This window comes from Brachyhypopomus gauderio, chromosome 15, assembly GCF_052324685.1.
Source record: "Brachyhypopomus gauderio isolate BG-103 chromosome 15, BGAUD_0.2, whole genome shotgun sequence".
NCBI lineage: Eukaryota > Metazoa > Chordata > Actinopteri > Gymnotiformes > Hypopomidae > Brachyhypopomus > Brachyhypopomus gauderio.
Window position 1 is genome coordinate 16,637,196 of NC_135225.1, and position 26,766 is coordinate 16,663,961.

General features: G+C 42.5%; 1 protein-coding gene across 6 annotated transcripts in view; it reads left to right on the top strand.

The window, feature by feature from the left end:
* Nucleotides 1–5,214, top strand: part of slc29a1a (solute carrier family 29 member 1a) — a 38,582-nt gene extending 33,368 nt beyond the window's left edge. For all 6 annotated transcript variants that reach the window (XM_076973772.1, XM_076973769.1, XM_076973770.1 and 3 more), the window contains one exon: nt 4,357–5,214. In XM_076973772.1, the coding sequence (XP_076829887.1) occupies nt 4,357–4,468 (112 nt within the window). In that variant the 3' untranslated portion in view covers nt 4,469–5,214. The remainder of the gene's footprint in view (nt 1–4,356) is intronic.
* Nucleotides 5,215–26,766: the final 21,552 nt, after the last annotated feature.

Consider the following 26,766-nt stretch of genomic DNA (forward strand, 5'->3'; position numbering starts at 1 on the left):
GTAGTTACATTCAGCAGCAAAATTAATTTTTCCAATACTCACTTTATTGGAAGTGCATTTTTAACACTAAAAATGTATTGAAGCAGGTTCGCTAACCGAGGCAGAAACTGCTTAATCCAAAAAATCCAGAGGAGGGAAACTTTATTGATAACGCAACCCTGGCGTGCGCAGGCACCCCCACCCCCCCCCCCCCCCCCCCCCGTGTCACTTAAAGGGCAAGACTCGCCGTGAGGAGTAGTAGTCGCTACAGTATCTCCTGACATTACGTTTGTGTAGCTGCGCGGTATTATTTGTAAATTTATTTGTAAACGTAATACAAGAGAACTGTTCAGTCAGACAGCTTGTGAAACGAAATACCATTACAATTTCAAGCATTTTAAAGTAGGGGATGTTAGTCAAAATTCCAGCACTTTTCAAACGTGGAACACAGTGCAACATTAAAATTTGTCAGGTAAATGTTTCTTCCCCTGTTTTTGAGGGGTGTTTCTTTATACTACCACATATCATTACGGGAGGACACTGCACAGAATGAAAACGCGCTCGCGCTCTCACAGGGTCGCGCGCAGCGTGCGGAGTCGAGCGCTACGGTCAGATGCAAAAGTAGAACTGAGCCAAGAAGAAAGCAAAAATATATATTTTTACTAGGGAAAATAAAAATAGTAACGCACAGTTATTTGGATAAGTAACTTTAATCTGACTACTGGACTGGAAATAGTAGTGCGTTATATTACTCGTTACCGGAAAAAGTGGTAAGATTAGAGTAACGCGTTACTGACATCACTGCTCGCCACACACTACCCCCCCTGCTCCGCTCAACAATTTAAACTCGCGCCCCCCCCCCCCCCCCCCCCCCCCCCCCCCCCGGCCAACAATTTAAACTTGCGCCCTTCAAGCAGCTTTACATTTATTTTTGGCCCGGCTCCTCCTTCAAGTTGTGCATCCCTGGTTTAGCACGTTGTGGCATTACGGCAAAGCGCAAAAGGTCTGAGTGCGACAGCGTGTGTAAAGCTTTAAATGTTGTTTGACGAAAATACATTAGAAACATGTGTACGCCTGAAGTGAAAGTGTTGTGGGGTTACGCACTTTCTCACGTTCAAATCACATTTAGTACATCTGACCGTTTGCGTGAAACATAGTGTACGCAATGTTTTTGTATGTACGCACTGTTCGTACATGAGGCCCCAGATCTTTCACCTATAGAGAACATTTGGAGCACCACAAAGAGGAAGGTGCGACAAAGAAGGCACAAGACAATTGAACAGATAGAGGCCTGTATTAGACATGAATGGGAGAGAATTCCTATTTCTAAACATGATAAACTGGTTTTCTCTGTCCCCAGACGTCTGTTGAGTGTTGTAAGAAGAAGGGGGGATGCTACACAGTGGTAAAAATGGCCTTGTCCCAACTTTTTTGGGATTTGTTCATGCCATGAAAATTTGAAACATATTTCTCCCTTAAAATTATACATTTTCTCAGTTTAAACTTTTGATCTGTGATTTTTGTTCTATTCTGAATAAAATATTAGATGTTGGCACCTCAACATCATTGCATTCAGTTTTTATTCACAAATTTAGTTTATTCACAATTTGTAACTTGCATGTCAATATTTCACTTAATTTAATGAGCGCACTTTATTTTCATGTTTATGGGATAAAGGATACCCATTAAAGCCTTTGGTATCCCATGACACATCCCCTACATAAAATTGTAGATACCCGACTTATCTTTTATTTCACCTTCATCTTGTTGCCATGGGTAACATACACAATATTATAGTTGGTTCACAAATTTTACAGGTAGTTCAGCATACAGAATACTAGTTACCAACGCTCAACTAGTTTTTTTTTATTTATCAAAGGGCAAACTGGGGGGAAAGTGGAACTAAAAATAACTACAGGTGAGTGATTTAATGTTCCACTTGGTTCCAGCCAGTAGACTTTGCATTGAGTTTCCTAGGAGAAATTAATTTTCAAGATGGATTGGTATATAATGGTTAATCCTCCACCATGGTCTGTTCTAAAGGGCTGAGGTATATTGTAACCTGAAATAATTACCTGAATTAACTGTAAAGTAATTTGGGGTTTGTAATGTTTCAGCTAAAAAATATGACGTGATGTATAACATGATGTTGAGAGAATCACAAAAAAGGCAAGATTGAAAGTACAGTGTGCAGAGGATTTAAGAGGCCCTAAACATGGGAGAGGCTGTAGTAAAGTAAAAAAAATGAAGCATGGGAGTTCCTGTGCCTTGTAGACCAAACAGAGTTTGTTTCCTTGTGAACTGTGATAAGTCCAAGATCTCCTCAGTGAACAAACCTGTTGTGTGTATTACAAGGCAGCAGCAGTCCTGACGCTAGTACCCAGTGGAGAATGCTCTCCTTTTGTAGTTTATTGGTGTAGTGCAGTAAGTAGGCTTGTGTTGAAAAAATCGATTTTCCGATTCAGAATCGATTCGCATATGATGATCTGATAATCCATTCGTACGTCCAAAGATCGATTTTTTTTTTTTGGTGAACTTTTACCCCTGCCTCGTCTCTGAATTCACGCTGGCGTGCTCGGTCTAACTAACTGTAAAACAACATGGCGTCGGACAGTGACGGTAGTCAAATCGGCAATCTAAAAACAGAAGGACAGTTTATCCAGTGTCAGTGACTATTTACAGTTAGTCCATGTCACTGACAGTTTACCCAGTGTTTTTACAGTTTAAAAAAGTTAAAAATGCTCTTGTAACGTTGGGCGCAAGGCGATGGACGAGACAGAATCCTTTGCACTTTCCAAATCGTTACGTTTATTACATTTACCGAAGCGCAGACAGCGCACATAAAACACGTTTACATAGAACATGTGTGACTCAAACAACGAGCACAGGACGCTGCGCGAACGCACATTAAGTAGACAAACCACACAAACCCCACGTGATGACGAGACGAGCCACAGGTGAGGATTATCACAAGACGCACCTGCATCCACGGAGATACACAGACGCAGACGAGTAGACGCAGACAACGTTAACACGCCCAACAGGGAGGGGACGGGGACCGTAACGTGAGAGTTCTGTTCTTATAATCTCACTTTAAAGAAAAATACACGTTTACATTTTATACTTTCAGTTTATTAAGTGTGAGCACTTTTAAAATAAAAATACATTTGGTAGCAACAGCTTTTGGGTGACTTCTTAATTATTTCAATCATAATAATAATGCACTGGTTAGTGTCCCAGTAGGAGTCCACTGTTGCAGATATAGACACCTCAAAGATGTCCTCTGTTTATTGTCCTGGATTACCTTTCTTGAAGGTAGATTTATGATTACCCTTTTCACCAGTCTTCCAGCCATCAGTAACTACCAAATACCAGTAACTATTTGCTGATTAATATTGATATAATACTAGTTTTAACATGTTGCTTCTGTACATAGTCAGCAAACAGCTCAAATAAATAAATTTTTAATAACACTAAACCCCGAATTGGATCGAATCGGATTAAATCGGATTAAATCGATTCTTAATATTCAGAATCGGAATCTGATCGATTCTTGGAATTTGAATCGATACCCAGCCCTAGCAGTAAGTCTTTTATTTCCTTAAATAGCCACTATTGGGAACATTGTATCTCTTTTCATTGGCACATTGAATGTGCACAGGTATGTGTGGACATATTTAATGTTTCTTGCATGGGAGTAACTTTGCTTTGAAAAGTTCTGGGGACAAGAATGCAGACTGGGTGCTGCATTCGATTTAGCTGACCCTGAAAAAGCCATATTCCCTCAGATCTTCAGGCATACACGTCCGCTGAAGTACTCGACTGCTAAGATTCAAGGCCATACATGTCAGACCTCTGTGTGTTGAACAGTTAAAGTACTGGGACTGGTCTAAAATATTTTTTAGATTATTATTTTTTATTTTAAAAATTCTTGGAAAGTTTGTGATTCAGACTTTCCAGCAGCTGTTCAGGGCCCATTCATTGTGCAATGATGGCCATTACTCACATATGTCTCATTAGGTATGGACTGACAAATTACACATTTCTGCTTCATCTTGGTGCCCTTTATACAAACCTTAGGCCAGGTTTGTGCAGCTTTCATAAAGTAGAAGGGACAAAGAACCATTTCAGAAAGTACAGGAGCTGATCTTTAGACATGTCCACACCATAAAATATGCCTGTGGTAACTTGACTTTATAATCTTTGATATGCATAATTTTGTGTGATTGTGTAATGAATGTGCTTTCTGTATTCTTAAATGTGTGTGTGTGTGTGTGTGTGTTTGTGTGTGTGTGTTTGCAGAGTACTATTTTCCTGGTCATTTCTGCTATAACTTCCTGCTTGGTAATATTGTGGTGTTTTGTCTGTGTCCCACAGGAAAGTGGCCCAGCATGAAGCAGAGACTGCTGGGGCTATCATGGCCTTCTTCCTTTCCCTGGGCCTTGCGTTTGGATCTGCACTGTCATTTGGTTTCCGGGCCATGATCTAGAATCTTTGATGTGGAGCTACTCCGCATAGTGCCCACTGGGGGAACAGAGGAAAACATGATCAAACCTCTGAACTCAGCCATTTGGAACCAGAAATGTATTCATAAATGGACATGGTTTCCAAATCTGAGAACATCCGTTATGTCTAAACAGAGAACATTGCTTATTTGGAAGGGCTGCTGAAGGTCGTCCACACCATTGTTTATGGAAACCAGCTCCTTATGAAACAAACATTTGGGGGCTGGTAATGAAAAAGAACACCCTTTCTAAGCAAAGCTCTCCATTCAGGAACCATTGTGCAAGCCAAAAGCAGTCTCAACCTTTTAAAAAATATATATTTTCACACTCTTAAGTGTGCACAGAATACTTATCATTTTAGCTTACGAACACCTATCTTCTACATTGACTACATTTTTTGTCTACATTTTCTTTTTTAAAAAGTAGTATTACTAAGTAGTACTCTAAAAATATATATACGTCTCATCAGACTACACAGTAGTCAAACTGCACAGTAGTGTTTCTATAAAAGTTCCATAATTTGACCTTATGATTGAGGTGTTATTACAGAACTGTTTTCAATTTTTATTTTGTAACAGCATATGGTTAGTTTTTATTTTTTTATTGTTTTAAATGTGTTGGTTTATTGATTGTGAAATGTTGTGAATTTCCGTTGGATAGTGAATTGATAGTCTAACTTTAGATTACAGATTATGTTTGTAATTCATTATAAAAGCTTAATTTTTTTGTATTTCATTGTGTCAGTATCATTTTTTTATTATGTACTTACAAAAGGCATAGCACATTGCGTCATAGGGTACAGTACAGGAATAGCACTTTCATGGTCTGTTTCCAAAAAGTAGCTAATGGTCATCTCTGAAACAATTTTAGTATCCAATCGTTGCTTGTTCTAGGTCATTGCTGTCTTTGCATTGGAAAGCTCTAGCCACAAGTAGGCAGCGTAGTAAGTATGCATCAGCTGGATAACTCACTTATCAGATGAGTGATTCTGAAATATTCATTTTCAGAAATTCTTTCAAAATATTAATTTTGACTACCTCTATTACAGTGCTACTATATAGGCCTAGTGCTGTGTGTGTGTGTGTGTGTGTGTGTAGTACAGTGGGGAACCGTCAGGGCCCTCTACGCCCTCTCAGAGGGCCTAAAAATATTCTTAAAACATAAATATATATAATACAATTTATCCAATTTTATTTTATATACTTAGTTTGACAATCGACATCTAAACAATTACAAAAATATAAGCAAATAAATTATTCAACCGTGTCTATTCAATCTGTGTAGGAAGGTGAGGGGTTAAAGGGAAGCCTGCGAGCCTGTCTCTCCCCCTATCAGGACTGTGATGTCTGCTGTTCATTTACAGAGGGCCTGGCAGATATAATTCAGTGCAATACCAGTTTGAAATGACAGCAGAATTGACCAATCATATCTTCCCTCTTAGTGGGCGGGCTTAACTGTATGATAATTTCCGCCCGCTGTGTCGACGCTAGCTGGAGTTAGCGTACCACCGCTAGCTAGTTTCAATTAATTCCTTTGCCCTCGTGTGCGTTGTTTACATATTCTGCTTTCGAGGAACACAGAGCTGTGAACCTTATTTTGTTTGGAACCTTGTTTTGCTTAAGAAGTTATCTAGTACAGATGTTATTGTTTCTTGCGTTTCTAAAGCTGTACTGTAATCTCAATTTTATTTTTTTTATTGCAATTAGGAGACAAAACAATTTTTTTCGGGGTGGAGGGGTGATGGGAGCGGGCCCAGGTTTAATGGTCACGGTTTGCTACTGGTGTATATATTTTTATATTCAGTTGCCGCAGATTTACATACATACACTGCTTATATTTGGAGCACAGATAAAAACTTGATTTAAGTATTCTCTAAATCACCAAGGCAATTCAACAAAAAATTATATAAGTGACCACTAGCAGAAAAGCTTAAAACAAACTTTTTTTTGCAGCTTTCAGAAGTTGGCAGAGATGACCCTTACGCTGAATGACCAAAACATATCATTGGTTTCTCACACTGCTCTGGTTTAGTCTTGTACCAGTCAACGGTTTTGAACACCCACGCTTTGTTTTTACTATTTTCTACATTTATCGTCTTTGAATACCAGAGCCTAGCTTTTAGCACCCTGCCCAAGCACTGCCAGAGTTATAGACATGTTGTGGGAATACTGTGGTGATTGTCACCCAGCCCAGCAACTCTACACTCACAAACTCGTACTACGTATACCCACATCGGGGGTTCCCACTGACTTCTCTTTCTACAACTCTTTGAATTATTATGGCCTTTTAATGAGCGAAAAAACAAGGCATATTTGTTATGGTTATGTGGAAAAATTAGGTAACCATAACCACTCACAATATGGCAGAGGTGGACATTATAGGTTCAGAAAATAAAACTCCTTCCCAGGATTTTACTCAAGCTTGCTGGATTTTCTAATTAGTGCAATTCGGGTAAAATTTGTGGAATCAGCACAATCCAAGAAGCTTGAGCAAAATATTGGTGAGGACTTTCTGAACCTGGAATGTCCACCTCTGAAATATGGCAAATGTGGGAATGCTTAACATTTTGATAAATGGCAACTAAAATTAAGATCGTACAAACAAAATTCCATCATATTCCATGACTTGCCTACGGTGGCCCTAAAAGCTCATCGTGCTGCAAAGGAAAAAATGCACTGCAAATACACAAAGCAAATGCATCAAAATGACAATGCATGCGCTACATTTCATAAACGCACTGCAAATTCAGAAACGCTGCAAATCCAGCCACAACACAACGGAAGTGTTTCTGGACAAATTATTTTACGCAGGGACTCTAGGTTTTTAGCCATAAACAGTTGTTATACAGGAGATTTAAGTAGTAAAGCTCTTCAGCTAGCTAGTTAGGTATTTAGACTGAAACTAAGGCTTAAAAAGCCTTTATCTTTATCACGACTACCTAGTGATAAGTAAGCGATTTTATCACGGGTGAGCTAAATGATGCAGTATGTCTCAAAACAATTAACCAAAATAGACAAACCTGGTAAGAAACGAAGGGAATAACACTAGTTTTTAAACTAGAAACAAGAGTTGTGCTAGACAGTATCGCTATGTCGAACAGGATTGAATTTTAAAAGCTCTTTAAAACGTAGCTAGCTAGGTAATTAAGCCTGAAGAAAGTTTTCTTAGTTTTTTGTTCAAATAGCTAGCTACATTTAGACCAGGGGTGCCCAAACCTTTTCAGCTTGCGAGCTACTTATAAGATGACCAAGTCAAAATTATCTACCTACAATAAAAATGCAAAACAAATGTATTTCTTCTATATTATCATTAAGTTATTATTATTATTACTATTTAATATTGTCAGGGTATCTGCACATTTTAAAATCTCAAATTAATTGACTTTTAAGACCTTTTTAATACCTCTCACAAGAAAAAAAATACCAGGGTTGCCAACATTTCACGATTGCTTAGAGTGAGATTTGAACCTGGAGGGGGTGGCAAGTGTAAATTGTTGGGGGGGGGGGGGGGGGGCAAAACAACAGCACGCGGGGACCTCACGCTGGGGCAGAGCCACCGCAATTACGTCATTGTCGGCATGCGGAACCTCGCGCCGGTCCCGACGCGTCAAGTATAAACCAAGGTTGATGCAGCTGAGGGATTACGGCACATGCAGCGCCGTGCGCAGTGCCCTAGTGCCTGTACATTTAAATTGTAATGGTCCTATTAAGGTAATTTAAAAACCAGGACATTTCCTCACTTAAAAAAAAAAACCCGGGACAGGACGTGAAATACGGACGTTTGGTCGCCCTACACAGTAGCACTTACAGCTAAACTGCAGTTAGCAGCGAATGACTCAATATGCATAGGCTATTACTATTACGAGTGCTATCATATCGCTTGTGTTTTTCAGATTTCATATGAGAATCTAGCGCTTTACAGCCCATTGTACCAAGTTTGAATGTTTGAATGTTCACAACGCGCCTCATACGAATCACTGGAAGGTTTCAGCCAGCCACAATATTTTTCATCCTCCAGCCACTTCACTGAATCGACATTTACCCATGTCTGTATCTGAGCCTTGTATTGTTGTTCCCGCCGCAGCCCTCAAATAAGAAAAGCAGCTTGTTAGGCAGCTAAAGCATCGTCTAATGTTTACACCTGTTAGGTGACGTACTACTGCCATTTAGCAGGCGGAGTATACAGCCGTTGCGGAAATGATAATTATTGTGGGATATACATCGGTAAAATAAAACAGAAAAACTGAGCAACACACTTATTTAATGCCTCCCCTCCTAAAATTCCAGATATTTTAAGACCTTGAATATGTAAAACTAAATTTAAGACATTTTAAGACTTTTTAAGGACCCGCGGGTACCTTGATTGTGTACTCTTTCTTTCCTTTTCCTTTTAGGATAAAGTATTTTAAAGTATCGCTAATTGTAGTGAGAAACACTCGCAGTCCGCAATATCCTTCTAAAGTTGCTGAGTCAAATCCTCAGTCATGGCTTCATAGCGCCGTGTGACCGTATTCCTCAATAGCTGGAGAGCTTTGACTGAAGATACAGTGGGGAAAATAAGTATTTAGTCAGTCACCAATTGTGCAAGTTCTCCCACTTAAAAAGATGAGAGAGGCCTGTAATTGACATCATAGGTTGACCTCAACTATGAGAGACAAAATGTGAAAAAAAATTGAGAAAATCATTTTGTCTGACTTTTAAAGAATTTATTTGCAAATAATGGTGGAAAATAAGTATTTGGTCACCTACAAATAACCAAGATTTCTGGCTGTCACAGACCTGTAACTTCTTTTTTAAGAGGCTCCTCTTTCCCCCACTCATTACCTGTATTAATGGCACCTATTTGAAGTCGTTAACAGTATAAAAGACACCTGCCCACAACCTCAAACAGTCACACTCCAAACTCCACTATGGTGAAGACGAAAGAGCTGTCGGAGGACACCAGAAACCGAATTGTAGGCTGGGAAGACTGAATCTGCAATAGGCAAGCAGCTTGATGTGAAGAAATCTACTGTGGGAGCAATAATCAGAAAATGGAAGACCTACAAGACCACTACTAATCTCCCTCGATCTGGGGCTCCATGCAAGATCTCAGCCCGTGGGGTCAAAATGATCACAAGAACGGTGAGGAAAAATCCCATAACCACAAGGGGGGATCTAGTGAATGACCTGCAGAAAGCTGGGACCAACCTTACAAAGGCTACCATCAGCAACACACTACGACGCCAGGGACTCAGATCTTGCAGTGCCAGACGTGTCCCCCTGCTTAAGCCAGGCACGTCTGAAGTTTGCTAGAGAGCATTTGGATGTTCCAGAAGAGTATTGGGAGAATGTCATATGGTCAGATGAAACCAAAGTAGAACTATTTGGTAAAAACACAACTCGTCGTGTTTGGAGGACAGTGAATGCTGAGTTGCATCCAAAGAACACCATACCAACTGTCAAGCATGGTGGTGGCAACATCATGCTTTGTGGCTGTTTCTCTGCAAAGGGACCAGGACAACTGGTCTGTGTACATGAAAGAATGAATGGGGCCATGTATTGTGAGATTTTGGGTGCAAACCTCCTTCCATCAGCAAGGGCAATGAAGATGAAACGTGAGGAGATCTGCATGGAGGAATGGGCCAACATACCAGCAACAGTGTGTGCCAACCTTGTGAAGACTTACAGAAAACGTTTGACCTCTGTCATTGCCAACAGAGGATATAAAACAAAGTATTGAGATGAACTTTTGTTATTGACCAAATACTTATTTTCCACCATTATTTGCAAATAAATTCTTTAAAAGTCAGACAAAATGATTCTCAAATTTTTTTTCACATTTTGTCTCTCATAGTTGAGGTCTACCTATGATGTCAATTACCGGCCTCTCTCATCTTTTTAAGTGGGAGAACTTGCACAATTGGTGACTGACTAAATACTTATTATTTGCTCTCTAGCAAACTTGAGACGTGCCTGGATATGGACTGGCTTAAGCAGGGGGACACGTCTGGCACTGCAAGATCTGAGTCCCTGGCGTCGTAGTGTGTTGCTGATGGTAGCCTTTGTAACATTGGTCCCAGCTTTCTTCAGGTCATTCACTAGATCCCCCCCTTGTGGTTCTGGGATTTTTCCTCACCGTTCTTGTGATCATTTTGACCCCACGGGCTGAGATCTTGCGTGGAGCCCCACATCGAGGGAGATTAGTAGTGGTCTTGTAGGTCTTCCATTTTCTGATTATTGCTCCCACAGTAGATTTCTTCACACCAAGCTGCTTGCCTATTGCAGATTCTTCCCAGCCTGGTGCAGGTCTACAATTTAGTTTCTAGTGTCCTCCGAAAGCTCTTTCGTCTTCACCATAATGGAGTTTGGAGTGTGACTGTTTGAGGTTGTGGGCAGGTGTCTCTTATACTGTTAACGACTTCAAACAGGTGCCATTAATACAGGTAATGAGTGGGGGAAAGAGGATCCTCTTAAAAAAGAAGTTACAGGTCTGTGACAGCCAGAAATCTTGCTTGTTTGTAGGTGACCAAATACTTATTTTCCACCATTATTTGCAAATAAATTCTTTAAAAGTCAGACAAAATGATTTTCTCAATTTTTTTTCACATTTTGTCTCTCATAGTTGAGGTCTACCTATGATGTCAATTACAAGCCTCTCTCATCTTTTTAAGTGGGAGAACTTGCACAATTGGTGACTGACTAAATACGTATTTTCCCCACTGTAGATAATGCTGTGCCGTTTGCTGTGGTGAATAATTAAATATCCCTTGTTCATAGAAACAACGGAAATGGCGAATATCATCTGTAGCGTCTTTCTGTACATGTAAACAAGGGGAGTCTTATTCTGCCAAGGAGTCGGAATTCGGAACAGCGTCGTTCACCGTGATGAGATTGAATATAAGGGGATTTATCATTCACTGTCCATGACGCTCAATCGAAGCACTCTGACATTTGTTCGTTCCCTTATCTGTGTGTCTGCCCCTCAGAGCTCTCTCTGTTCTCCAGGTGCCAGCTACTTAACACACAGCGGGCTGAACACATTTACAGTGAGTCCCTGCTTAACGACGGGTCTGGTTGACAAGTTGCGACTGACTTTTTTTTTCTTTTTCGCGCGGAGGAGCAGTGGCAGCACAGTGGAGTGTTGTGTACAATAAGCTGAGCCAGCGCAGCCTCCACCGCAGCCCATCTCTGCAACGCGATCGCTCTCAGCACACACAAAAACATTGTTCGTTTTTTTCATATACTGTATTTAAGATCAAAGCGTATCTAAATCTAGGGTCATGCTTAATGACTAAAACTGCTTTACAATGGACTTTTCAGTCTCTAAACCTGTAGTTAAGTATGGACTCACTGTATAATGCTGTTTATGAACCCTGGTGGCTATGATCTATGTCCGAAGATGATTTCAAAACCTTTACACTGCATAACAACTCTTGTGAATAACAATCTGCAGGATTTTAGCCAGGAACAAGTTGTTATACAACATTTCATTAGTTTGAATGTGACTGAATGAGTTAAGCTCTTTAAATGTAGCTAGCTATTTGAACAAAAAACTAAGAAAACTTTCTTCAGGCTTAATTACCTAGCTAGCTACGTTTTAAAGAGCTTTTAAAATTCAATCCTGTTCGACATAGCGATACTGTCTAGCACAACTCTTGTTTCTAGATTAAAACTAGTGTTTTTCCCTTCGTCTCTTACCAGGTTATGGTTTGTCTATTTTGGTGAATCACTTTGAGACGTACTGCATCATTTAGCTCACCCATGATAAAATCGCTTACTTATCACCAGGTAGTCATGCTCTTTAAATGTAGATACAGTCATGCCCGAAAGTATTCATACCCCTGGCAAATTTTGACTTAAATTTACTTTTATTTAACCAGAAATTATATTTTTGACTTGAAATGACACAGGCATCTCCCAGGAGAGAATACGATGATGTACAAGAGGCATCGTTGTGGGAAAAAATATTTCTCAGCTTTTATTCACATTTGAACAAAAATGGCATGTCCAAAATTATTCATACCCTTCTCAGTAATTAATAGAAAAGCCTTTATTGGCTATTACAGCAATCAAACACTTCCTGTAATTGCTGACCAGCTTTTTGCATGTCTTCACTGGTATTTTTGTCCATTCATCTTTAGTGATGAGCTCCAACTCTTTGAGGTTGGAGGGTCTCCTTGCCATCACCCTGATCTTTAGCTCCCTCCACAGATTCTCAATTGGATTCAAGTCAGGACTCTGGCTGGACCACTGCAAAACATTTAATGTTTTTGTCTGCTAACCATTTCTTCACCACTTTGGCTGTGTGTTTTGGGTCGTTGTCGTGCTGAAATGTCCACTGGTTCCCAAGGCCATGTTTCTCTGCAGACTGCCTGATGTTGTTGAGAATCTTGATGTATTGCTCTTTTTTCATGGTGCCATTTATTGGGATCAAGTTCCCTGGTCCATTGGCAGAAAAACACTCCCAAAACATTAGGTTACCACCACCATGTTTGACAGTGGGGATGGTGTTCTTAGGGTTGAAGGCTTCTCCATTTTTACGCCAAATGGTGGACACATCATTGTGGCCAAACAATTCAATTTTTGTTTCATCTGACCATAAAACAGAACACCAAAAGTCATCTTCTTTGTCCAGATGAGCATTTTCAAAGGTCAAGTGGGCTTTTGTGTGCCTTTTCTGGAGAAGTGGTGTCCTCCTTGGTCTGCATCCGTGGAACCCAGCAGTGTGCAGTGTCCGTTGGACTGTCTGCCTTGAGATGTCGCCACCAGCATAGCCCAGATTCACCAGGATGGTGATCCTTGGATTTTTCTTCATCTCTCTCGCTATTCTCCTGGCTAGCACAGGTGTCACTTTTGGCTTCCAACCACATCTTCTGAGATTTTCCACAGTGTGGAACTTCTTGTATTTTTTAATAATACTTTGCACTGTAGCCACTGGAACTTGAAAACATTTTGATATGGCTTTATAGCCCTTTCTTGACTTGTGAGCGGCCACAATGCACAGCCGCAGGTCCTTAGTGAGCTCCTTTGTCTTAGCCATGACTGTCCACAAACCAACTGCAGAGAGCTGCTGTTTTTGAGAGATGCCTGTGTCATTTCCAGTCAAAAATGTAATTTCTGGTAAAATAAAAGTAAATGTAAGTAAAAATTTGCCAGGGGTATGAATACTTTCGGGCATGACTGTAGCTAGCTACGTATTTAGAATAAAACTAAGGCTTAAAAACCCTGATTTAAAAAAAATCCAATTCTGAAAAAAAATCCAATTCTGACAACTTAGTTTCTATCTAAATAGCTAGCTAGTGGGACTTGATTAATAAAGCTATTAATGTCACTAGCTAGCTAAATCTAAAGAGCTTTACTACTAATCCTGTTCACCGTAATGAGAAACTATATAGCACATCTGTTTATGGTTATAAACCTACAGAGTGCCTGCGCAAATAATAACACTTCCGTTGTGTTGTGGCTGGGTTTGCAGCATTTATGAATTTGCAGTGCATTTCTGAAATGTAGCACATGTTGACATTTTGATGCATTTGATTTGCATATTTGCAGTGCGTTTTTGCTTTCAGGGCCACCGTACTTAACCCAAAAAGAATCGTAACCACCAATGGTGCCACCTGTATACCCCCTCGTGGAGTTCGACTGCCAAACCTCTCGACTCTTGTCCAAACAAAGTACCAAACAAATCAAACCTAAACCAGAAGCACCTGAGAGCAAAGCAAAAGGGGCGGGACAGACATGACTTTTTACAGTAGATTTACATGTTACCATCCATGGTAAAAGGAATATTAGATGAATTGCTTCTTGCAGCTTTGGGTTCAAAAAGAAACACCTCAGTTTCGGAATCGGAACTTAGAAGAAGAAAATTGGATGCCATCGAGTATATTTCCTGGACACAGTTCTCAATTTTGGGAGTAGTATTGCCATCATCTGGATTAGAAGATATTGTATGGGGAAACAAATGTCTCTCCGAACTTGATGAGAAATGGAAAACGTTTGTTACAATAAAAGCAGTAGTGAAGTACATGAAGGTACTACGGATTCAGTGGAGCTAGACTGAACACCTAACAATAGAAAAGCACACCATATATACATTTGTTATGACTAGCACCGCCCCCATCTGTCAATCTTATTCATGTGTTCTTTTATGCCCTGCCTCTAAGTCTGGTCTTTGTTTTGGTTTATTTCACTTCCTGTCTACACTGAAAAAAATGTGGAGCAAGGAATACACAGACATGATGGAACAGGGACACCGGAGTGACCACTAGGAGAGGGGGGCGTAGCCCTACGTGACACTGCTCCATTTCTGCAACAGTAACATTGAAGGATCTAGTGACATCACACTGCAAAAAATACATATTGGTTTGTCTGACAACATCGTCCATTAATCCTCTGTAGGAAAGGTGGTGAAAGTAATCTACTGGGTCAAATACTCCATTTGACTCCATTTGGGAGAGAGCCTTTCCATTGTAGAACTGGTGGAATTGTTTTGTTCATCTGCTATTTCACATTCTTGGCTTTATGGGACTCTGGTATGTCACACCTCCCTTGCCCACCAGGTAAAACATAAAATAGCTACCTAAAAATAATTGTGATAGCATGTCACAGTACTGCAACATTGGGTTTATAGAGGGGAGGACGCAGGCGAGAGGATGGGCAGGGCTTCTCCAGAGCCGGGCTGGGATGGCAGAGGGCACGTGATCTACAGGGCATGACACACTTGTCATGACTGACCCGGCTTCACCTGTCAATCACATCTTTTGTTGCATTTCCCCATGTGCTACTGTTTATATTTTCCATGTGTTTTCTGTTCATGCCTGCTGTCATTCCTAGTCCCTCCTTGTGATTTGTAACCCTGCCCACTGTTATCAGATTCATGTGTTTCTTGTTTCATTTGAGTAAATATGCCCTGTGTTTGCCTTCGAGTGTTGCTGGTTATTTTGTACTTTGACTGTGATCATTACTGTGAAGGGTTGAAGTTACTGTGCTTACGTGTTTTTTGTTTCTGGTTTTTGTGTTTTCCTGTGCGGTAACATTTCATATTTCATATATTTATTGTTTTATGTTATTTATTGTATTATGTTATAAAATCTTTATTACTTATCATTTATCAACTTTTCAAGGACAAAATACACTTGAAAATTGGTCAGTAATTGTTCAAATAGGTAGGGTCTCCCCCTTTCAAAAAAGGAAGAATATAAACAATCTTCCAAACTGCAGGGATGCAGTTTGTAGGAATAGTAAGATTAAAAGTACATTTAACATGTTTAGTGATGAGAGCATATGGACCTGCAGATTTGGTAATTTCCAAAGAAAGAAGAGATATATTAACTTATTCCACTGTAAAATAGAAAGGTTAACCGGCAGGTATAAGACCCGTACATATGCAACCTGGCAAGGTGGAGGCTGTGATCGGATGAACGCAGCCTCACACACGGCGCAAGCGACAATGTTTCATTGGCTTCACAAATTTTTATAGGCGGTTCATCCATTCGTTTAGCTAAAAATCTCAAGTGGACAGTGGCAGCGGAAAAAGGCGTTTAACGATCTAAAGCAGGCTTTCGTTACAGCTCCCGTTTTACAGCAGCCTGATCCTAAACGGCCTTTCATTGTTGAAGTGGGAGTAGGCGCCGTGTTATCCCAGCGCATCAAAAGGCACGGTACGCTACATCCTATAGCATTCTACTCCAAGAAGCTGACAGTGGCGTAGTGTAATTACCGAGTGGGTGACTGGGATCTCCTAGCGATGCAGCTAGCATTTGAAGAGTGGAGGCATTGGTTGGAGGGAGCCAAACACCCTTTTGTGGTCATTACAGATTATAAGAACCTGGAATATCTAAAGAGCACGAAGCGCATGAACGCGCGCCAGGCGAGATGGTCGTTGTTCTTTTCACGCTTCCAGTTCCAGGTGACCTACTGGCCCGGCTCGAAGAACACCCACGCCGATGCCCTGTCTTGCTCCTTTCCCGGAAGCGTGGAGTCCACCAGCGACAAACCGGTGTTGCCTCCTGAATGTTTTGTGGGTGCGGTCGACTGGGAGAATGACAGAGCCATCGCTGCTGCCAACCCGCACCTGAGCTGTCCACCACACCACAAGTATGTGCCACTGGTGCAGCGCAATGCATTAATTAGCTGGGCATACACCTCAGTGGGCACAGGACATCCAGGAACCACCAAAACTGCTCAGCGTTACTGGTGGCCTGGACTGCATTGCGACGTGCTGGCGCATATAACATCCTGCCCAGAGTGCGCGCGTAGCAAAATTCCACGCACTTCGCCAGCAGGTAAGCTGCTTCCTCTGCCTGTTCCGGAGCAGCCCTGGACACAAAGCGCTGGACTTTGTGACCAATCTTCCCCTCTCTGAAGGCAACACAGTGATCCTCCCCATCATCGACCGCTTCTCCAAGATGGTGCGGTTCGTGCCCCTGCCCGGCCTGCCCACCACGTGGGAGACTGCTGACCTTCTGTTCCGGCACATGTTCCAGCAATTTGGTCTGCCCGAGGACATAGTGTCGGACAGGGGGCCGGAGTTCACCTCACGTGTGTGGCAGGAGTTCCTCTCCAAGTTGAACATCACGGTGAGCTTAACTTCTGGTTACTATCCACAGGCTAACGGGCAGGTGGAGCGAACAAACCAGGAGCTGGGGAGATTCCTGCGAGTGTGCTACAGTGAGCACGACATCTGGTGCTCATTTCTTCCATGGGCGGTGTACGCACAAAACTCCCTGGTACAGGCCAGCACAGGTTTAACTCCGTTTTAGTGTGTGTTTGGTCGCCAGCCGTCCCTTTACCCATGGAACGCTCCTGCGTTTGTCCAGCCAGCCGTAGAGGAGTGGTGCAGAAGGAGTGAGAGGGTGTGGGCAGACACCCTTCTGAGGCTGAAAGAAGCAGTCTGACGCTTCAAACTGAAGGCAGACCACAGGAGGAGTGAAGCGCCCTCCTACCAAGTCGGATACAGGGTTTGGGTCTCTATGGGAGACTGGGACCACGAGGTAAGCTTGGGGACCGTTACACCAGACCTTATGTGATCACCCTATGTCTGCCAGGTGATCGCCCCAAGCAGTATCCCGGTACACTACATGAAAGCGGGGATAAACTGTCCAGATCCGACCCGCGAATTGATTATCTATGCCCCCCTGGATGATATTTAATTACTATTAGAACTGGCCCGCAGGCCACAGCCGCCCGATGGTGTTTTGCACGCACAAACACTACATTCCCCACAATGCAACGGTAGCCCACGAAGTCACTGCAGCGCATGCAAGCGGCGAGGGTCTGAGATAAAGTTTATAAGTTTAAACTGAGATAAAGTTTAAAGTCAGAGATAAAGTTTATTTATCTCTGATCCATATCTATGAGTTACTAGTTCGCTCTGGCGCCAACCACTGGCGATCGATCTCGATATAATACTTAATTTGTGTCCATTTTACAGGCTGCCCGGTAACAACTTAAGTTCGCTAACCCCCACCCCCCCCCCCCCCCCCATACAACATTTATTCCCTATTGTAATGTACTCACAAAAAAGCAAAAACACACCACAACTTCCATCGCAATTTTTTTGAAAAACACCCGCAACATCAAACATTTTAGCCCGCAACAATCACAAAAAAGGCCCGCGAAATCCTGGTGGGACTGAATTACTGATACCTGTACACCAGCAGTTTGCACCCCTTTTTATGTCCACAGGTCGTGCAAGTCCAGTGCTGCACATTCCTTGGAGGACTTCTGCATCTCTGCACAGACGATGTGCCTTAGCTTGCTACTCTAAGCTTGTTTATTTGCTCTTTGTGAGCTGTACACTTTGTTTGCCTTGCTTTTGCGTGCTCTTTTGTGTTTGTGTCATGGATAATAAAACTCCTGACATACAACCAGTGCCTCCGGCCGCCTCTGTACCCCCATCACAGGTACACTCTATTGCCAAAAGTATTCGCTCACCCATCCAAATTATCGGAATCAGGTGTTCCAATCACTTCCATGGCCACAGGTGTATAAAAATAAGCAAGCAATGTTTGTTTTTTACAAACATTTGTGAATGAATGGGTCGCTGTCAGGAGCTCAATGAATTCCAGTGTGGAACTGTGATAGGATGCCCCCTGTGCAACATATCCATTTGTGAAATTTCCTCGCTCCTAAATATTCCACAGTTAACTGTCAGCTGTATTATAAGAAAATGGAAGTGTTTGGGATTGACAGCAACTCAGCCACGAAGAGTGGGGTCAGCGAATGCTTAAGCACATAGTGCAGAGAGGTCGCCAACTTTCTGCAGAGTCAATCACTATAGACATCCAAACTTCATGTGGCCTTCAGATTAACTTAAGAACAGTGTGCAGATAGCTTCATAGAATGGGTTTCCATGGTCGAGCTGCTGCATTCAAGCCATACATCACCAAATGCAATGCAAAGCGTCGGATGCAGTGGTGTAAAGCACGCCACCACTGGACTATAGAGCAGTTATCTGGAGAGACAAATCGCGCTTCTCAATCTGGCAAGGTGATGGATGAGTGTGGGTTTGGCGTTTGCCAGGAGAACGGTATTTGTCTGACTACATTGTGCCAAGTGTAAAATCTGGTGGAGGGGGGATTATGTTATGGGTTGGCTGGACTTGGCAGCTTAGTTACGGTGAATGGAACTCTGAATGCTTCAGCATACCAAGACATTTTGAACAATTCCATGCTCCCATGGAATTCCATGCACCAGTGCACAGAGCAAGGTCTATAAAGACATGGATGAGTCTGGTGTGGATGAACTTGACTGGCCTACACAGAGTCCTGACCTCAACCTCATGGAACATCTTTGGGATGAATTAGAGTGGAGACTGAAAGCCAGGCCTTCTCGTCCAACATCATTTGTGTGACTTCTGGAAGAATGGTCAAAAATCTCAATAAACACACTCTTAAACCTTGTGGACAGCCTTCACAGAAGAGTTGAAGCTCTTCTAGTTGCAAAGGGTGGCCCAACATCATATTTAACCCTATGGATTAGGGCCGGCTGGCCCAGCATGAATTTGACGTCAAATCACGCTCCGAGAGAGAAGCAGTGCCTTGTGGTGTCTTGAGCAGTGGGCTCCACCTGGTCAATGGGTGATACTGAGTGATTTCTGGTTTGAGTTGTAACTGGCTGTGTGAGTTCGGACCGATGGTTAACATCAGGTCTGTTATGAGATATATCGATAAGCGTTGTGAGAAGTAATACTTATATGCTACCTCAGGGGTGTCAAACTCATTATGCTCTGGGGGCCCCATTCAACTTAATCGGATCTCAAGGGGGCCAGACCAGTAAACTCATTCCAAAATTACATGGAACAAACAATAAGTCCACTTTTTTTTCTTTGTATTAGTGCAAACAAGTAAATTCTAAAAATCTTTAGCCTATATGAAATGAATTGTCCTTTTACTAAATGTATTATGAACAACATTTTACTTTAATTTTTTACTTTTTAGGAAAAGTGTGCAATTTCAACACTTTTACTCAGTTAAACATTTATTTAAGTGCATTATGCATAAAAACTGTGACATTATCCACATCTGGGAAGCAATTCTGAACACAGGAACTTTCAATTTTTCTTAAAAAATCCAACAGTCTGTTTCCACTTTTCTCTTTTTTGACAAAGAAATTTCACTTAAGAGGCTGCCAGGGTCTACAGAAAAGTGGGTAAAGCAATAGAACTGACTAAAACAAACCCCTGGCGGACAATATAGGAACTGCATATTTTTAATCAAATGGAGTTTATTCTTTTTTAGTGATCCAGGTTTATTTGTGGGCTGGACTGAACCCCCTGGCGGGCCGGTTCCGGCCCGCGGGCCATAAGGCTGGGCTGCCATATTCGTTTGAGGCGTTTTCTCCTGTTTAAGTTATAGGGAGACAGGGAAGGTTTATGTATTTTTGTTTGTTTTCATTTTATAAGTTGAAACGGGGGATTATGGAGTTTTGTTTGTTATGTTGGCCTTGGCCCAGCCTGAAGTCATTGCTTTAAAACCATTGTTGATTATAGATATTTATATATATATATATATATATATATATAATCACACACACACACACACACTCACACACACACAGGGCTCTAGACTAACTTTTTTTCTTAGGTGCACCAACATAAAAGTTAGGTGCACCCACATTTTTCGGCTGCATCACATTTAACACCGCAGTTTTTCCGGTTTCACTTTTTTTAAATTGCTGTCCATATAGACCAGGGGTGCACAACATACGGCCTGCGGGCCATTTACGGCCCGCCAGCGCCTCTATTGCGGCCTGCCGGTTGATAAATAATTGGCCCGCCTTCTGGCTTCGTGCCTGAATTTCAGACCCTTCAGAAAGTCGCGATGTTGCGATTTGCAACTTCAACGCAACTTCAAGCAAACCCCGCGAATTCAGGGCGGTGTTGCAACTTCAGCCAATCACCGCAACTTTCCCGCAAATTTGACCAATCACTGATGTCGTCTTGATGTGACGTCGACAAACTCCCGCCTTCCGTATATACGTTCAAGAGGAGCAGACTGAAAGCAGCATGAGCGACGAAAATAACGGCAAAAAGATCGGGAAAAGCAGTATCCCGGTACACTACATGAAAGCGGGGATACACTGTCCAGATCCGACCCGCGAATTGATTATCTATGGCCCCCTGGATGATATTTAATTACTATTAGAACCGGCCCGCAAGCCACAGCCGCCCGATGGTGTTTTGCACGCACAAACACTACATTCCCCACAATGCAACGGTAGCCCGCGAAGTCACTGCGGCGAGGGTCTGAGATAAAGTTTATAAGTTTAAACTTTAAACTGAGATAAAGTTTAAAGTCTGAGATAAAGTTTATAAGTTTAAACTTTAAACTGAGATAAAGTTTAAAGTCTGAGATAAAGTTTATAAGTTTAAACTTTAAACTGAGATAAAGTTTAAAGTCAGAGATAAAGTTTATTTATCTCTGATCCATATCTACGAGTTACTAGTTCGCTCTGGCGCCAACCACTGGCGATCGATCTCGATATAATACTTAATTTGTGTCCATTTTACAGGCCGCCCGGTAACAACTTACGTTCGCCGTCAACAATTAATGTTCGCCACCCCCTCCAGGTTCAAATCTCACTTCAAGCGATCTTGAAAAGTTGGCAACCCTGAATAAATAGGTAAATAGATAATTAAAATGGACTACTAAATAGAGGAAACCATACAACATTTACTCCCTATTGTAATGTACTCACAAAAAAGCAAAAACACACCGCAACTTCCATCGCAATTTTTTTGAAAAACACCCGCAACAATCACAAAAAAGGCCCGCGAAATCCTGGTGGGACTGGAATTTGAACAACGAACCAACAGTGTTCAATATTTTGGTTAAAGACCTATTTGCAATTGCAAATTCAGATATCAATCTCCTTCTATTTGATTAATAAAATAATAATTTCCTGTATTTTACTGTACCATCCAAATAGGGTACAGAATAATTTTGTTATTGCAGAATACTTTATAGTTTTAACATATGCAAAAGCACAAACTATAAGACAAAATATCAACTAGCAGCTACCTGCTGTTTTAGCACCATACTCTGCGTGTAAAACCTACTATAGTTTGTTGTCTATTGTAAAGTGCTATGTTCAAATGTTTATTATTTTACAATATCAATGCATTTAGCTGGAAGCTCCAAATACTATGAACTATGGTAAAACAAATAACTAGCTACATGCTAAGGCAGTTTTTGGTTGAGTACTAGCAATAGTCTACTTAGCTAGCTAGCTAACTAACCATGGATACAATGATAACGTCAGACTTATTTCAACATACACTAAGATACGGTTTGATGCAAGATATTGTTAGATTTCTCATTAAGATAAATTACCAGTAGGCCGATGAAATTATCTTACCTCTACATGCTTCCTTAAATTGCATGGAGAATTTTTGGAGGAAGAAATTGTATGATGAGGCAAGCAGAGGAGTCTTTTTTCCTCGACTACTTCAAAAAAAGGCCATAGATTATTTGCGCTTCTTTTGTTTTGAGTTTACTTTATTGAACACGAGATGCCTGAAGTAATAACAGCTTTCGCATAATGTAGTGGAGTAAAAAGTAAGATATTTCACTTTCAAATGTAGTGGAGTAAAAGTAAAAGTTACAAAAAAGGGAAATACAAAAAAAAACCACATGTGGTATATTGAGCTTATGGGCTCTCCATAGTTTCGCATGTTCTATGTGATATGCGCATGCCCAGATAGATGCGCGCCAGAACGTGAGCCACCGTTGGGCATGTTGTAATTTGGCTATGCAAGTTTTTCAGTAAACATGGTTAAACGTGTGCAAACCATCTCGTCATTAATACACCACATAATTGGCGACGAGCGAATGGAACTTTTTTTTGAAGCACACGATGTCGAGGATGAAAAACGGGTAGCTACTCTGCTAAGCTCTGTTGGTGCTTCTGCATACGGACTGTTACGAAATTTAGTTCAACCTCTCAAACCTAAAGATAAGACGTTTGATGAAATCGTGGTAATTATGTCAGATTACTATAAACCGAAACCACTGGTCGTAGCAGAGTGATTCAGATTCCGACGATGTGTGCAGAAGAATGATGCAACGGTAGCTCAGTTTGCTGCTGATCTGAAACAGCTAGCTGCAAGATGTAACTTCGGGGATAGGCTGGACGAGGCTGTGCAAGACGGGTTTGTCAGTGGAATTCGTGATGAAGAGTGCCAACGCAAGTTGCTTTCCACTGATGGGCTAACGTTTGCCAGAGCCCAGGAGATCGCTGTCAACATGGAAGCAGCCCACCGAGACACGCGGTAGCTAAGACAAAGCGAGACACCGTCTGCCTCGTCTGTGCATAAGGTAAAGGATAAACAAAAGCCTTCTCCATCAGCGCAGACAGCGTGCTATAGATGCAGAGGAAAGAATCATAGCCCAAGTGAATGCTATTTTAAAACTGCCAAATGCCACAAGTGTGATAAGGTCGGACATATACAAAAAGCATGTAGAGGTAGCCAGCCTGCCGCGAGAGAGAAGAAAGGAAGGCAAAATAAGACTCAGCAAAAAGTGGCAAGTTATGTGATAGCAGAAGAGGAGGAGGAAGTGTTCTGTGTAAATGAAACAGACAAACAGGTATTCAAAGCGAACTTTTCCATAAACCGGCGAAATGTTCTAATGGAAATAGACACGGGAGCTGCAGTCAGCATAATATCAGAGGCAATGTACAGAGAGTCGTTCGCGGATGTGCAATTAGGGGGCAGCAATGTCACGCTGAAGACCTACACTGGCCAGGCAATTCCAGTAAGAGGGCAGTTCGTGGCAAAAGTTACCTATGGAGATCAAACTGTTGACTTACCATTAATTGTAGTGAAAGGCAATGGACCTGCACTTTGTGGTAGAAACTGGCTTGAAAGCATCAAGTTGGACTGGAAAACAATTAAAATGATCAGTGAAAATGCAAAGCATCCCTCAGCACCCAAGTCAATACTTGAGGTGTTAGAAAAATACAGTGAAGTTTTCAAAGAGGAGTTGGGAACATTAAAGGGAATTAAAGCAACAATCTCTGTCAAGCCTGACACCACGCCCAAATTCCACAAAAGCTGCCCTTTGCCATTTGCAATGAGGGAACGTGTGGAAGATGAACTACAGCGACTGGGAAAAGAAAACATAATCAGTCCTGTGAAGCACAGTGAATGGGCCGCTCTCGTGGTTCCTGTGGTCAAGAGAGATGGCAAGATTCGCTTGTGCGGCGATTACAAGGTAACGGTGAACCAGGCAACCAACACAGATATATACCCACTGCCACGCAGCGGAGGAGGAATGCATGGAGACCTCGAAGGACACATTGGCACAACCTCAGGAGAGGCGACAGGGGACCGGTCCTGCGAGAGACTCGCTGGGGAGGTTCTGGTTTCCCCTGGAGTTGCCCCACAAAGCAAGCTGGCAGGCAAGCCCTCTGGTGGCGCCCAGCGGAACTGCGAGCGCGTCCACCGCGAGGAATGCCGGCGCGCGATCCCCTGGAGCACCTAGCAGTGGTGCACACAGGGGAGGGTCTACCCCGAGGACGGGGGGACTCCGCCGTTGGCGTTGCCTGCAGCCCTAGGGGGGCTCTCTCCGTTGGTTGCTGTCCTGCAAGTGGGGTGGTTGTGTCTGTGCGTGTCTCTCTTTCTGTGTTTCTCCCAAGAAGATTCTGGAAACATCATCAAGCAATTCAGGAGGGGAAAGCAGTTTCTGAAGAACAATGTATACAGTGAGGCTGGGGATCTGCTGACCTCGACTGGGGATGTCATCTTCTGAATCCCACTATCACGACTTCCATAGAGGAAGCAGAACTGGGTGTCTCGGGTGAGAGTTCACCCATCACTCGGCCAAGGTGACCAGGGTAGTTGTGAAACTCCTTGGCGGCAAGGCTCCAGGGGTGGATGAGATCTTCCCTGAGTTCCGGCTCTGGACGTGGAACTGTCCTGGCTGACACGTCTTTACAACATCATGTGGATTGTGCAGTGCATCTGGATTGGCACACCAAGGTGGTGGTTCCCCTTTTTAAGAAAGGGGACCAGAGGGTGTGCTCCAACTATCGAGGGATCACACTTCTCAGCCTCGCTGGTAAGGTCTATGCAGGGGTACTACAGAAGCGAATCCATTCGATAGTTGAATCTCCGTTGGAAGAGGAACAATGCGGGTTCCGTCCTGGTCATGGACCACTGAACAAGCATTTCACCCTTGCGAGGGTCCTAGAGGGTGCATAGGAGTTTGCTCAACCAATCCACATGTGCTTTGTTGATTAGTAGAAGGCATTCAACCATGTCCCTCTGGGATTCCTCTGAGCGGTGCTGCGGGAGTATAGGGTACTGGACCTGCTGCTACAGGTTATCCAGTCCCTGTACAAATTGAGCAAGAGCTTTGTTCGCATGGCTGACAGTATGTCAGACTGGTTTCAAGTTGGGGTTGGACTTTGTTCCAGGGCTGCCTTTGGTCACCAATTTTGTTCATAACTTTTATGGAGAGAATTTCTCGGCGTAGCCAAGTGACAGAGGGGGTTTGGCTTGGTGGCCAGGATTCCCTTTTTATGGATGATCTGGTCCTGTTAGCATCATCAGGCCAAGACCTACAGCTCTCGATCAATTTGCAGCCGAGTGCAAGATGGCCAGGATGAGAACCAGCACCTCGAAAACTGAGACCATGGTACTCAGTCAACATAGTTCTGGCATTTGGTCCGGATGGACACCCAGGCGCCACCCTGGTGAGGTGTTCCAGGCATTTTCAACTGGGGGCAGACTCCAAGGAAGACCCAGGACACGCTAGAAAGATTATATCTCTCAGCTGTCCTGGGAGTGCCTCTGTATCCCTCCAGAGGAGCTGGAAGAGGTGGCTGAGAAGAAGGAAACCTGGGCCTCTTCACTACTGTCCCTGCAACCCAACCTGGATAAGCAATTGCAAATGGATGGATGAATGAATGGATAGAATATTTTTGCACTGACTGGTATTCAAACGAGATATTTTCTAATCATGAACATGAATTTACAACTATACCATGAGCTCATAAACGGGAACGTAACTCTTGAAGTATGCCTCGAATCTGTGTGATACCTTTATTTGCCTGATCACTTCATCGCAAAAAATTGTGAAATCCTCTCCTTTGCTGAGAACAACTGTGGTGGAATTGATGGCACAGAAGTCAAGGTGTCAAGGTCTTATAGTATATTAGTCAGTATTTATTTGATAGCAAGTGAGTTACAAAATATAAAAAAAATAAAAGTATGATGTAAGTAACTCTGAACTGTCTCTCTCAGTCCAGTTTCTTTATAGTCAAAGTGTGTGTGTAGAAAAAACTAAGGATGCCTGCTTCCCAGGAGCAGTTATCAGTTTCCCTGTGTCACGGTACAGGCCCTGACCCCTCCCCTTTGGGCGTTTGTTTATGTCGTCTATGCCTATAGACGACTGCGTCTGTGGATCTTCGTGGGTGTGGATGTGTCTAAATGTGTTCATTGGTCTCACCTGTGACTCGTCTTATTACTCTGGGCTTATGTGGTTTTGTCTATTTAATGTGCGTTCGCACAGTGCCCCGTGCTCGTCTTTGTTGTAGTCATACTTCATGTTAGAGTCATTCATGTCCGAGTGTTTTATGAGTGTCTGCGCTATTTGTGTATGCAATAAAAGTGTCGTTGTGGAAAACCATCGGACTCATGCCTTGTCCGTCTCCCAGCGTCACACCGTGGGATTCAAACTTGGGTGCATAGAAACGGATAAGCAATATTAAGCGGAGTACCCGGAGAAAACCCACACAGGCACAGGGAGAACATGCAAACTCCACACAGAGCAGCCCTTCAGATGTCCTTCTCCACA